A 14,202-nucleotide genomic window follows, 5' to 3' on the forward strand; every position below is an offset into this window, starting at 1 on the left:
GGTGATCTCTAATTCCTGTAAAAACATCAAGTATCATAACATCTCTTCTTGCCAGCAGCAAGGCTCAGCCTTCTGCCAGGAGCCGCTGGAAGCAGTGTAGAAGCTGGATGTTTTATAATCCCTGTGTATGTAACATCATTGTGAGCAGCCTGGTCTTGTATTAGGTTTAAGAAAGGGATCTGTGAAAGGGGTCATGGGGACAGCATGTAGGGAGCCCTGAGAGGCTGGAAGAGCTTGCAGCTGAGAGGCACTCCTAAGTATGGGGCCAAAGTGTGAAGCAGAAAGAGCATCATGGCTAGAGGAGGTAAGGAGAAACCAGCTGGCAGAGAGGGAGAACAGGGCTGCTGAGGGCAGTTCAGCCTGTCTAGATACCTCTGCTGTCAGAGGTGCTTTGAGTCTGTTGAAATTCTGATTTAGCTCAAAGGGAGAGGTGGAGTTGGCCAGAAGAAGAGGGGGACTTGGAGAAGGAAATTCAAGAGGATATGTTCATGTTTAATCTGGTATAAATCTGTGTGGCTGCCACAAGGAACAACCGCACCTTAAACAAAAAATGTCCCAGACAGGGAGGAGGGAGAAGAATTATTTAGAATAATGAATACCAGGATGTAAATTGGAAGGGAAATAACACCAGCCAGCATGAAAACCACAGACAGCAATGTTTACTGGGCTATGGAGAAGCCTCCCATAGAGTGAGGCGAAACACTTCTTCACCTCGTTAGTTTATGGAGTATTTATATATAAAAATGATACATTTTTCTGACAATTTTTTATTGAGTTTTTATTTTATACGATACCACAAAGCAGCTGTAAGACATCTGGCATGTTGCTGTATCATGGCCATGCCAGAGGTAGCACCATCATCTCCTTGCAGCAGGGCGTCTGAAAGAGAAGAGAAATCAAGAAGAGCAGTTCTGCATCTGCCTAGGACTTCCCCAACAGGTCTGCAGAGAGTGTGGGGTTCTGTGCTTTGATGCTGTCATTCTTACCCTTCTTGGTTGTTGGGTTTTTTCTGTGTTTTCAGAACTGCCTTTCTGCTTACAGCAAAGAGAAAATTCTGTGTGAAAACACACATTCTGACAGCAGGCAACTCACAGTCTGTGGCTGTGGAAGACTTACTGTAAAAGCTGCTGATAGGTTCTATATTCATTAAGACAGAACGTGCTAGGTTACATTTAATTTTATCTAAAGGCTGATTGATGTGATATTGTCAAAATAATACCTTTTTTCTTTTGTCAAACTTTGTCCTCACGTTGTGTTCAATCTTGGGGTTCCCTGCAGTGTACTCTAAAAGCCAAAGTGTGGGTCTTGGAAGAATTTTCACAGCACAGGAAGGAAATGTTATGAGAGTAGGATTTAATTTAGCTTCCCAGGGAGTTTTGTTCCCACCTTAACCTCGGGACTATAAAGTAGAACAGAATACATTATATTATGTGTTTAGCAGTTAAAACAGATAAGAGCTCCTTGGTCAACATCTCTGGGCAAGTGCACTGACTGCTCATCTCAACATGGTTCTCTTTGCAACCCAGTACTCTTTCAAGTACTAACATACTGCCAGGATCCAACACACAGGCTAGCTTAGAACTCACCCTACAAAAAGACAGAAAAAGGTCAGGGCTGAGTCAGATTTTCCTATATTTCAAGCTGTGCTTCAGCTGGGTCTCAAGACACTTGAGCATGATGAGCTTAAATGGAGTGAAGGATGCTGTGTTTGAGACATGCCCACATTGCTGGTGGCTGGGATCCCTGGATGGTGGGATTTTCTCTCTCACCTCAAATCCTGGTCTTTACCCATGTCTGTACATTTACACATGCATGGCAGAGTAGTTAACGAACATCCTAGCATCTCCCTCTCTCTCCTGCAGGTCAGCAAGAAGGGAGTAAGAATAAGCCTGCACACTGCAGAGCTGGTTAGCTCACCCAGCCTTGGCTCCAGGGGCTGAATCCTTACACAGAGCTTGTCTCAAATACCAGTGCTTTTGAAAATGGCATGGAAATAATTGTTCTCTTGAAGTTTTGAAATACAAACAGGACTTAATTCTGAGTTACACTATGACATGACAATCCTCTGCTTAAACCCTTTTGTTCTGAGAATCCAGAAGGAATGAGCAGTTTGAGATAAACCAGAAGCAGTCTGAGTCTGCTCACCTCCTCAGCCCTGGATTATGAATAGGACTGCATGCCAACCTTCTGCATTCTCATACTGCTGCACAGTGGCCACTACCAGTAATTTCTTTCCTGATCTTTCTCAATCAGAGTTCCATGGAGTGAAAGAGAGAACTATTTATTCTCCAGGCTGTTTCCAAGCAAAACCAGTGAATCTAGAATTCTTCTCAACGTCTGTCCGCTGTCCCCTTACACCATGTGCAGTACCTTCTGTTCCTTTTCACATCCCCTTCATCCCTTCTCCATATCCACCTGTGCTCTACTGTAGATACCCACACCAGCTCATGTTTCTCCCCTTCTCTCACCAGTTTTCCAGGGACTCTTTCCTTTTCTTTCCCAATCAATGCATTTTTGACCCTCAGACCCCTGTATCCATCCTCTTTTTCATTTTCTTTCCCCTGTAGGAAACTTTTTCTTCCTCTTTGCCAGGGCTGGGCTAGAGAGGGCTCAGCAGGAATGAGGTGTGAAGCAACACACGTTGTATCTGGCTGCTATCTCTGTGGCAAGCTGTCAGAATGACTGTCAGAGGAAGGGCTGTGTTCCCCTCCCCAGAGAAGTGGGGGATACAAACCTCATTATCTTTTTCCTTTAGATCAACAGCAATTTCCATAAATGGTGTTAGAACAAACATCTCTGAGACCTGATACTCGGCAGTTTCCTACAGGTTAAACTGCTTGCCATCCCTTGGGATCATGGAAGTTTCCCTGTGTGGGTTTAGGGGGCTGTTATGGGTAGTGATCCTTTCACTACTGTACCTTGGAGCCTGCATCTTCTGGCTCCCACTCTGAATTTTGGTTTTCCTGCCTAAAATGCCTTTAGGAACATTTGTAACACTGATGCAACCATTCACCTCACAGATCATGATTATTCTAAATTAAATCTACTCAAATTATAGGATTTTGCCTTATAAATCTCTGTGTAGATTACATTAATAGTTGATTGTGCTTTGTTTCTCTTACATTTTCATCAGAACCTCGTTGTACTGTTCAGTGTCCTACAATTTGCAAAGAAAATTATCTTAAAACAACAAAAAGTTTCTGGCTTTTGTTACAAACAAATCTGTAAGAATAACTGATGAATCACCACGTAGATTTTGTCCAATGTGATGATTAATTGTACTGCATTTAGACAAAACAGTGCATGCTAACACATAGTTTCTCCAAAGCCTGCAGCCCACAGGCAGGTATAATCTCAAGCTCCCTAAAAGAGCCGAGCAGTTTCAAAGTTTGTTATTCCTGAAGGCCCTTCTCCAGTTCTGACAGAGACCTGAGCCAAAAAACCAGCAGTAGGGTGCAGGTGGTGGGAGTATCTCTAGAAGCTCACGTTGCTCAAGCTGTCAATTATGTCTTGAAAGCGTAAATAAATATATCCAAACGTAGGGCTTTAATAGAACCACATTTTTACTACATCTTTAGCACAGACGGGCCTTGAATCCACAGAGCTGTTCCTCTAACGTGTTCTTCTGGCAGAGAGGGGCAATTTTCTCTGCTTGGCATGCAACAAAAGCCAAGGCCATCAACTGCTCCCTGCCTCCTGTCTGTCCCCACTGCAGTAGTGGGCACCCAAAATACCTAGCAGTCATCTGGGATTGAGGCATAACGCAACCAAATCCAAGAGTATGCCTGTCAAGGATGAGCTTTAGGTGATCCTCACAGGTCTCTTCCAAACCAAAGCCCTTTACAACATGTGGTATTCTCACAACTTCTACATTGTTGTTCAGCAGTAGTGTCGTGCAGAGTTAGCAGAGATCTAATTTGTGATTCTATGATTCCACCGTAACTAAAGGAGATAGAGAGCAGCTGAATGCTTGCAGAATGGTGAGTTGCTGTACAGGTGATATACAGGTGAATGGCAGGTGATTTTTCTGGGTCAGAAAACTAGGCTGTGCGTGTGCCTCACGCGGTGCCCATCCTACGGAACCTGATTGAAACCTCTTATATTTTTAGCATTTTATTTTAATCAGACTGCTCTTATTGAGTCCCAAGTGTGCTCACGTAAAGCAGCCTCGCTGTCTCTATGTTCTCTGAAGCAATTTATCAAATGCCATCCCAAGAGAGATGGAGAAGGCCTGGTGATAAAGGCAGAATTTGTTGCTTACGTTGCATTCTTTTTTCAGAATGCTTAGCCTGCATCTTTTCCTCAGAAAAAGATCAAGTTAATTGATTTTTCTGCCACTTGGATGTTTCTTATTTACTGCTGGCCTGTATTTCTCACTATTCAGAGCTCTACCTGCTGTCCTTCAAAGTATAAATAAGCTTTTACCTCTCCTGCAAGCTGTCTGCCCTTGAAAGAAACTTGGCTGTTAATCTTTCCTGTTCAGTCAACAGCAAACCTTTTGCTGAGTTCAATTTGCAGAGCTCATGTTTTCCTTCTGCCTGGCTTGTAGAAAGGATTTTATGAAAGATTTACCCTCAGCCAATTTTAAGCATCTTATTTCAATGGGTAATGTTGGCCAGGTCATCTCTACGGGTAGCCACTGCTGCCAGCTGGGAAAGCACGACCTTCATGGGGACCTCTCTGAATGGAGACTGACCTGGGACTCCTAAGTGCAGCAAGTCACTTACTTTTTAGCTTTTGGCTAAAGTCTGACACCTTCTGAATGCCTGAACACCTCATGGAGTCCAGAGTGCCTGGATCAGGTTCAGGTCCAGCTGGGTGCCTCGAGGCATTGGAAACTTTTGTGTTTTATTGAAATTGGGCCCTTGGCTTTCTGATTCAGCGCTGAAGGAATAAGAAGCCTGATTAAGTACGTGCCCAGTTCCCCACGTGGCTGTGTCAGAGAGAGACGTCACCTTACCCACATGCACAGCCCTTTTTGCTCCTGGAGGTTTCCCTTTCAAAGCCATTAATTCCTTGCCTAAATTAAGCTATCCATTTTAGTTTGGAGTAAAATATTGAGCAGTTTTTCATCTGAATTGCTCCCTGCGTGTGACTGCAGGGAAAAGCAGCTAGAACTAGAAACATGGTGCACTGTCATAGCCTGGATGCAGAGTCAATCTATGCCATGGACATTTTGTTTCCAGAAAAGGATCCGTGGAACCCATCATGGAAGGTCCTGCTTAACCATATTGTTGAGAAAGGGAATGCAAATTCTGAGAGAGATCCCTCTCCCTGCCTGGTTCTCAGACACCAGCCCCACTACTGATGCCAAGCCAGCCCTTCCTCAGGCAGAAATGCCATGGTAATAGCACTGAGGGCACAACTCCCAGGCAGTGCTTTGAGAGCAGTCATGGATTTCAGAAGACCCAGACTCTCTTCTCCCAGATCTGGAGAGACTGGAAACCATCCCACTGCCCTCTGCATCCCACCAGCAGCAGGACTGGTGGTGGGTGGGCAGTTGGGTTTCAGGTTCTACTGCAAGCAGTGAGTGTTTTTCTAAGATTAAATAGCTGGTGGACTCCCTTCAGCACCAATGGGATTTGAATTTATGAGGCACACAACTAGACAATGAAAGAATAGGTGACTTTATTATTTATGGAAAATGCTGCATTGAAACAATGCCATTCTTTTTACAAGCAAGTCTTAACTTGGAGTATCTGCAGTGATGTTACTAATTAGTGCTTTCAAGTCTTGGTTGATAACTCCTTTCTAAATGTGGATGGCAGCAATACAGCACCCCTTTTTATGAAGATTAACATCTGTGAATAATGCTTTTGAGATAGGCCATGTGTATGTGATTAGCTCATTGGTTACTGGGCACCAATTTAAAGAATTACGCTGAATAAACGAACCATTAGTTTCCTTTTTATTTTTTTTATTTTTTCGCATTTCTGATCTTTTTGTGTGATTGCATCTTGATCAGCGTTGAAGTCAGCACTTTTATTTTTCCTGTCTTCAAAGTAATCCTTCTCTTCATTAGGATTCCCACAGTACACTGTGGGAAGATATCTGCCCTCCCAAAAGAGTTGTATGAGAGAAGTCCTTGCCAGACAGAGCAGCCCAATTATGTTTGTTTATTCATCACTCATGTGGATGTACAATGGAAGTTGTTTCCAGTCTCCTCTAAAAATACGACTTTTTCTAGCTAATATTTCACCAACCCCAAACTGTGACCTGATCTGAACTTTCAGGGGCTGAGCAATAGTAGGGACATGTAAGCAGCAATAATGTATTTCTCCATTGTTCCAGATGCGATGCCAATCAGTAGTACAAGTCTTGCTTTTGTGAGCAGATAACAAGGCAAAGAAAATATGTGCTTCAGCCTGCCAAGAGGAGTCATCAAGTTAGAGCCCCTGATTTGTGCTGATGAGAGGATGCTATGAGCAGCATAAGCAATTTGCCCCAAGACATACTGAGGAGACTGCTGTTCTGGGGTTAGAGATGTTAAAAAGGAGCATCAAAAAATCTCAAAATATCTGAGCAGAGATCAGTCAATGTGAATATTGTTTTTGGTAACATCAAAGAGGAGAAAAATAAACCACAAGTCTAAAAATATGTTCCTAGAATGCTGTCTTCCAGTTCCTAATTTTATTCAAAAGAAGACATTTTCATTTAGACAGTGGTGAACTTTATGTGGAGATGTGTTTAGTCTTAGTGCAATGAGGCATGCAATTGTCAGTGCAGATACTTCATACTAAGATTTCATCCCAACATGTAACTTTCTGTTTTGTTTCTCGTAATTTTGGATGTTTTTCTTTTGTTTTGCATTTGTTGAATACAGGTGTCAAAAATCAGTGTCAGATATTCAGGAAAAATAAGGCAGTGTAAGGCTAAGTGACTTGTCAAGGTAATCACCATGGCAAATACTGACCAGTGTGTTCACATTACACAGATTCATTGTGACCACTGATTTTACAGTGACAGCTGAGGAACAGCAGTGAGTTACAGAGTGAAGCTGTATGTGCATATCAAGCCCATGTTTTAGACAGCCAGAATTTCCACTTCTTAAATATGATCCCTTTTTAAAGGTATTGGCAGATGTAGCCTTAAGGCCAGAGCTATGTACAAGCTCAGGCTAGATGAGCAGAGCAAGCCAAGCTTCCCTTGCCATGTTTACAGTCCCTTGAGACATAGGGCAAAAGGGGATACTGCTGCTGGGAGCAAAACAGACTTCTCTGAGATCACCTGGCATCATGTGGCGTGGGTTGATGAGAACCCCAGACCCAGAGAGGTGCCTTTTGCTTTAGGCTGCATCTAACTGTAGTTGTTTACAGCAGAGCTGTTAATACCAAAAGACATTGTTTGGCCTCCTGATGTAGCCTGCTGATACAAGCATTTCTGGAAAACAATTCAGCTCCATCCTGGATCCGTCTCTCATATAGGTCAGGTGATCAAACTCCTGAAGAGTTCACATGTTTTTAGGGTTCCACTGACCAGAAAGGGGACCCAAAATATGTAGCTCTGCATGAACCATCAAGATTGTTGTCCGGCAGGAGTTGGACTCAGTGATGCTCATGTGTCTCTCCCAACTTGGGGTATTCTATGATTCTACAACTGTTGACATTGGTAGCTGGATGAGAAGGATCACACTTTTCACCTCTTTTCACCTCTTCATCAAAGAACACGTAACAAGGCTTGGGGTAAAACTGTCAGCATCCTTTGCAGTTACCAAAACTATTTTAACAAGAAAGCACTCATGGATTAAGGCAGAATTTACTCCCCAAAACAAAGACATTCCACAAGCAACACTAGTGGCTGTTGAGTGAACTTGCATTAACGATCTTGAGCCTTAGGTTTTTGGAATGAGGATGGAACTTGATACAAGTAATCCCTTGAAGTCTCATTTCCATGCAAGTGAATACCTTGTTTTGTGCTCAGTCACTCATTTCTTTGCATTTTTGAGTTTCACCTGTTGTGTTTTGTTTTGTTTTGTTTTGTTTTGTTTTGTTTTTTTCTTGGAGTAACTAATTTTAATACAAATCTTTTTCTTTCCTAGGGGGTTGTTTATCACCATCCATGATAAGGGCCATATTGCAACAATGCTAAACTCTTGGCCTGAGGAAAACATTAAGGTACGTGTCATGTCTTCTTTGGACTGGGAAATTAAAAGCAGTTGGATGTAACATGGGATGTTGAATAATTTGGAATAATTACATAATTGCCTGTTTTAAAAGACAATTAAGAAGTATTCCCAGTCTCAGAAAATTTCCAGGCTAGTGGTTGAACCTGAGATAATCTGTCATGCACGTATGCAGTCAAGAACATCTTTATTAAAGCCAGCAGGACCTTGGTCTATAAAAAGAGCCTGCATGATAATAAATTCATACAGAAAGGTATTAGTGAAGATGTAACATTTGAGTGTTGAAGTATGCTGTGACTCATTCACAACTTGTTAGATGTACCAAAACTCTTCAGGATATCTCTGTAACTGAATTGCTTGCAGGACTCCTTCCCTATCCCAGTGAGTCATGCACCATTCAGCACTGCCAACTTTGCAAGTAACATTTGATATCCAGCAGCTGAAGAAATTACAGACACCCCACCCAGAAAGTAATCTTTTGAAGCATTTTTCAGTAGGGTTCAGGGCTGGGCAAGTCCCTGGCATAAAATACAGTCAACGTTTAAGACAAGTCATGTCGATCACCTTCTTCCATCAGTTTGAAAGTATACATGCCTGAGAATTTCCCTGACTATTGACAGAGGTTCCGTTCCCTATCACTCAGCTTTTTCTTTCAGGAACAGAGATTGGGGAGCTGTGAAAAGCTTGCAAACATGTTCCTTTTTTTTTTTTTTTTTAAAAAGGGGGGGGGGGGGATTTAAAATGCTTCCAGAAAATATAACCCTATTCCTTGTCTTTGCAACCACAATGAACAAATGTAAACTAGATATTTTGTCCAGATTCTGTCCAAAAATGTCAACATTTCCATTTGTTTCTGATCAGGATTGTGAGCAGAACTCATTCTGGCCAATAGGTATGCTTTTGCAGATGGGGAAACCAGCATGGAGAGATTAGACTCTTGTTGAAATATCCCTCTCTGGCACCCAAAACAGACCATAGGAAGAGCAGTGGTCCATGAAGGAGATTCAGACACTCTGCTTTCTGGATTTGTCTGACCAGCATCAGTCTTGGACTGCAGGGTTGCTTATGTGTTTGTACACAGACTTTGCCACGGCTGACCTGGTAGGCATCTACACACCTGAGATTTTGAGATAAGTAGGGAAGTACCTGAACTGCACCTAAGACCCTGGAGGGACCCATTTGCTTGAACAGGCTCAGACCACACTGATCACTAACAACACTAAGCCCTTTTTGGTGAAGAAACATCTGGAGATGCTATCCCACTTTGTACTTTGTGCCTTCTTAGAGCTTTAAGGCAACAGCATTTACTGTGGCAATGGAAAATGTTAAATTGTGTGCCTGGAACCTGTACAGTTCTCAGAGTAAAGGCTAACAGAGTAAGGGCTGGAAGAGCATTCCACTGAGTTTAGCAAAGCCTCAGCCAAGCTCTAAAGTATGCGTCCCACCTCCAGCTCTCCTGCTGAAGCTGGGCTGCTCTGAAGGAACCAAAGTGCCAGAAGCAGAATAAGCAAGAAGTCATTTCAGAGCACATTCATGCAGGAGCGTGGCATTTTTGTGTCTCTTCCAGGTTTGCTAATGAATCTATCCATGAGGAAGCACTGGGTAAAATATGGGCAGCCCTTTGTTAGTTTTCTCTGTTTCCTTAACCTTGTACTCTTTTCTGCACAATGGTCCAACTAGAGCAAGAGGAACACAGAGAATTGTACAGGATGCTGTTGTGGTAGGGTGTTACAACAGCTATGGGCTGAAACTAACTTTGATGGTTGGACTAGATGATCTTAATGGTCTTTTTACCTGAAGCTGAGCATAACACAGAAACTTCCTTTTCCCAGACAAGCTTGCAGCCTGCAAGCTACTTGACCAACCTTATTGTCTTCCTTCCTTCCCTCTTGTCTCTCCTTCCATAGGGTGCTTCCCCTGGGAAGTGCACTCAACACTGCTTCTAGCCAAAGACACGACCAGAGTCATCAGGCAGACATGTAGTACAGCTGGAAGTAGAAAGCAAGTTCCTCATCGTTCTCATTGTTAAACCTGTGGTTCAGTTAGAGGGATCTCCCCTGCTCAGTCAGAGATTACTGTCCTCTTTGTTGAGTCTTTGTGGAGCTTTGATCAGATGGATGTAAGCAATTAAAACACTACTTTTGTATGCCTGTGTATCGGGTATCCACTAAAGCTTGCTTATAGTTTGTTTAGGTTTTTTTTAATCCAAAGATCCACAAATAAACATGAAGCTGGTTTCCCTTCATGGGTGATACGAGCAGCACTGAAAGTGTTCTGTGCTGTATTTTCTGTTCTCCTCTATTTTTCAGTGTTACTTTGGAGATTTTTGGTGCAGCACATCTAACGCAGAAGAAATGTTCTCTGTTTCACAAGCATATAAGTGCAGCGGAGATGTTTTTAGGCATTTCTGCATAGTCAGAATTTTCACAATCTTTAATGTAATTTGCATCAGCTTCTGGATGAACCTGTAGCAGTGCATGTGTTTGCTGCTCTTCCTATTCCCAATACAGCCCTCTGGTCCCAATTGCATCCAGGGTGTGGTGAAGGAGTGAACGCACACCCAGAAACAGATGGAGCCCACCCAAAAAGAGTCTTTCCCATCACTAACACTTCACGTTGACTCAGAAGGAAAAACAAATAGGAAAATGTCCCAAAAATGGGGTAAATGTCCAAATCGTTGTTATGATCGTGAATTTCCCATGGCAGGGTTTGTTCAGCCTTTGGCCCAGCAGTTTTTTGGTCATTCTAGTTTTAATGGCCTTTTCACTGAATTTTCAATTACTTGTAGGAATTCTAAGTCCTATTGACAATGGACTGGCAACAAGACAACAACAAACATTCTGCATGTAGGATTTCAAAACAATCCTTATTACATAGAGGTTGTCACTATTCCTGTGTGCATTACAACCCTGGAATTTGTCATGCACAGTACCACCCTGTAACTGAGTGGCTTTTCTTGCTAAAGGGCAAAATAGATGTAAAAAGCAGAATAGATGTTTCCTGTGTATTTTTAGTTTATCCTCAGGCTTATTCCTGAACTACATAATGTAGTGTAATTCTGGTCTGTTACAAACCTTGGTTTAGGTTGAGGGAGAAAATAGCCTTGGGAGGTGCACATAGTTTACGTTGAATAAGAGTGTGATTGTTCATTGTGAATCCCTTGTGCACAACTTTAAGTCCTTCCATGGCTTCTCCCTTTAATCATCTGAAATATGCAGGGCAAGGACACTGAAAGAAATCAGTATGCATCTTCCTGAAATAGAAAAGTGCAGCAAAAGTTTTATTCCATTCCTAAACAAGGAAACGCTTCGCCGTCCCAGCATTAAAGCAACACATCTGTATTATCCCCACCCAGAAAATGAAGTCCATTTGTTGAGGCAGCAGTTAATGCCACATTTTCCTATTTCTTAACACAGCACACGTATGTGTCTTCAGTTTAACTTTGCAGATCTTCAATTAAAAACTTCTTTGCAGTCTTCTCCTTTGAAATCCATGCTAAACTTGAGCTGCCCGCAGTCAATTTGATGTGAGCACTCTGAAGTGCTGGGACAGTGGTGGAAGTGGAATCTGTTGGGGTATTTGCAGCTTTTATCCACCATGGAACTGGACTGCAGTGTCATCCCGTTCTGGCTGTGTTTCAGAACTGCCCACTGAAGTGCCAGAGCCTGGGGACTAAACCGACTAATAGAGTAGTTAGCCTGAAATTTATAAAGCTTGGTGAAATTTGCTTGGCCCTTTACATCCTAAGGTACAAGGCAGGTTAAATAGGTCAGCTTTGGGCTTCTAATTTGGACCTTGGTAAGCATGCTTTTATTTTTATTTTTATTATTTTATCTCTTTCTTATCACAAAGAAGTGATAGAGTAATGAGAAAAACAGGAAGATATGGAATAGAGAGGTAGCACATTGCACTATTGCTGAAATGCAAGAAATTGGCTGCATGAAGAGTTAAAGGGCAATCCCAGCTGGGTGGCAAAAATATCTGGTGTTAAATAGGTAGTGTGAGGGATCCCCTCAGCCCATGCTGCTTGCCCATGCTGATGGCTTGTGTCTTGGAGTTTGGTGTACCAGAGACAAAGGGACCAGATGTAATGTGTTTTGCATTAGTTTTCTTGTGCTGGCTACTTCACTGTAGATCTTCAAGAGTGGGCAGGCATGAACTTGTTACTTCACAGGGGCATTTCAGAAGCACAAGCACTTCTGTGCAGAGCTCTGTTTCGAGGCGAAAAAGAAAAAGTCAAAGCCAGATCTCTTTTGTGCAGCTGCTGGTTGTGCAGGCAGGGACACGTGAAGAGCCATGCCTGTTGGGTTCTGCTGTGTGAGAGCTGAAGTGCTGGCAAGCAGAGCTGCTGTTCTCCTACACTGAGAGCAGTTACCCATCAGCCACATTATCTCCATCCCAAAATGAGCAGCCCTGTATCACTAACAGCTAAGAAAGAATCATAGAATCATGAAGGTTGGAACAGGCTTCTAAGATCATCTAGTTCAACCCCAGCCCACCCTTACCATGCCTACTAACCATGTTCCTCAGTGCCACATCTCCACAGTTCTTGAGCACCTCCAGGGATGGTGACTCTACTATTTCCCTGGGCAGCCTGGGCCAATGCCTCACCACTCCTTCTGATAAGAAATATTTCCTACTATCCAACCTAGACCTCCCCAGGCACAACTTAAGACCATTACTTCTCATCCTATAGACCATTACCTTTTGTCATGTATATAATGTGGTGTTATGTAGAAGGAACAAATATCCGTTGCACCATACAACTGCAAAAGGGCATTGATGTGAAAACCATGGTGCTGGTTTTGTTGCTCGAGCCTTGACAAGTCCATTCAGCAGCGTCTTTTGGTCCTCCTAGGCTATCGTGGTGACAGACGGAGAGAGGATTCTCGGTTTAGGAGACCTAGGAAGTTATGGTATGGGTATCCCAGTGGGGAAGCTGGCTTTGTACACCGCTTGTGGAGGAGTTCACCCACAGCAGTGTCTCCCTGTCCTGCTGGATGTTGGCACAGACAACGAGGTAAGACCTAGAGATTTTCATACACCTGCTGGGGGGAGAAGGAATTGAGGTTAATGCTCAGCTGAGGCCAGTTCCCTAAATGTGTGGAAGCAAAGCCAGAGACATCCACGATGAGATGATGGCTAGACCAGCACTGCAGGGAAGCGACCAGGTTGCATTGCTGTTTGATGCTCATGAAACTTTTGCTTTTATTGGAAACTGAAATGAACACTGAACAGCCTCATGGTCCCCTGGAGAGAAGAGCATTGCCATTTGGAGCTGAAGGATCAGCTCCACCTTTCAGCATGGCCATGTGAGTTAAAAGACTTCAGACAGGAAGATTTAGATTTATCCTTCTTGTGGTAATTGTGAGAAAACAGATACCCACGTCTGCACAGAGATGATGGTATTTGAGAAAACAGGGAATCCCTGCTGGGTGGTTTGGGAATGATTAATTGCAGAGTTTTGTCAGTGTGCACACTTGGCTACACGTGATAGCCTGACAGGAGGACTGCATCTGTTTGCAGATTTTTTGCCTTCTGACTCTGGCTCAGAAAGTGCAACATTTTAGCGATGCCAGGAAGGACAGTGAGGTTAACTTTTTTAAAAGGAATATACTGTCATTATATGTGATGGCCAGGCTTTGTTCACTGATGTAAATTGTACTTGTGCCTCAATGACCCTGTGGAAACCAAACACATGTTTCTTGAAAGAAATAGAAATTTGGGGTGTAAAAGCTTTAAGCTTGTTATGAAGACAGATACTACCATGATGCTAGTGTGAGTGCCTGATATTTTCAGAAGTGCTTGCTGGGATTTGAACAGAAAGACAGCAGATGACCACAGATGACATCTAAGTTGAAACTGACAGTTTGCTTTTTGATCTCAGTCTCAGGGCTGTTTTATCCCTCTGGCATAGTGATCTATCACAGACTTAGGGTGCATCCCATCTCAGCCTGATCCACAATCTTTCCTGAAAATTGGGATCTCTGAGTTTGGACCTTCTGAGTTTGGACTCCTCTCACTTTTTGGAATCCCACTCCATAAAGGAGTGCACTTCAGCTTGATTCTTTCATCTCTTC

The 14,202-nt window shown here is 42.9% G+C and overlaps 1 protein-coding gene across 2 annotated transcripts in view; it reads left to right on the plus strand.

Moving 5' to 3' along the window:
- ME3 (malic enzyme 3) overlaps positions 1–14,202 on the plus strand; it is a 116,043-nt gene that overhangs the window by 72,492 nt on the left and 29,349 nt on the right. For both annotated transcript variants that reach the window (XM_090134079.1, XM_031612448.2), the window contains exons 4-5: positions 8,039–8,114; positions 12,981–13,142. In XM_090134079.1, the coding sequence (XP_089990205.1) occupies positions 8,039–8,114; positions 12,981–13,142 (238 nt within the window). The remainder of the gene's footprint in view (positions 1–8,038; positions 8,115–12,980; positions 13,143–14,202) is intronic.

Source organism: Phasianus colchicus, chromosome 1 (assembly GCF_987193195.1).
Source record: "Phasianus colchicus chromosome 1, bPhaCol1.hap1.1, whole genome shotgun sequence".
NCBI classification, from domain to species: domain Eukaryota; kingdom Metazoa; phylum Chordata; class Aves; order Galliformes; family Phasianidae; genus Phasianus; species Phasianus colchicus.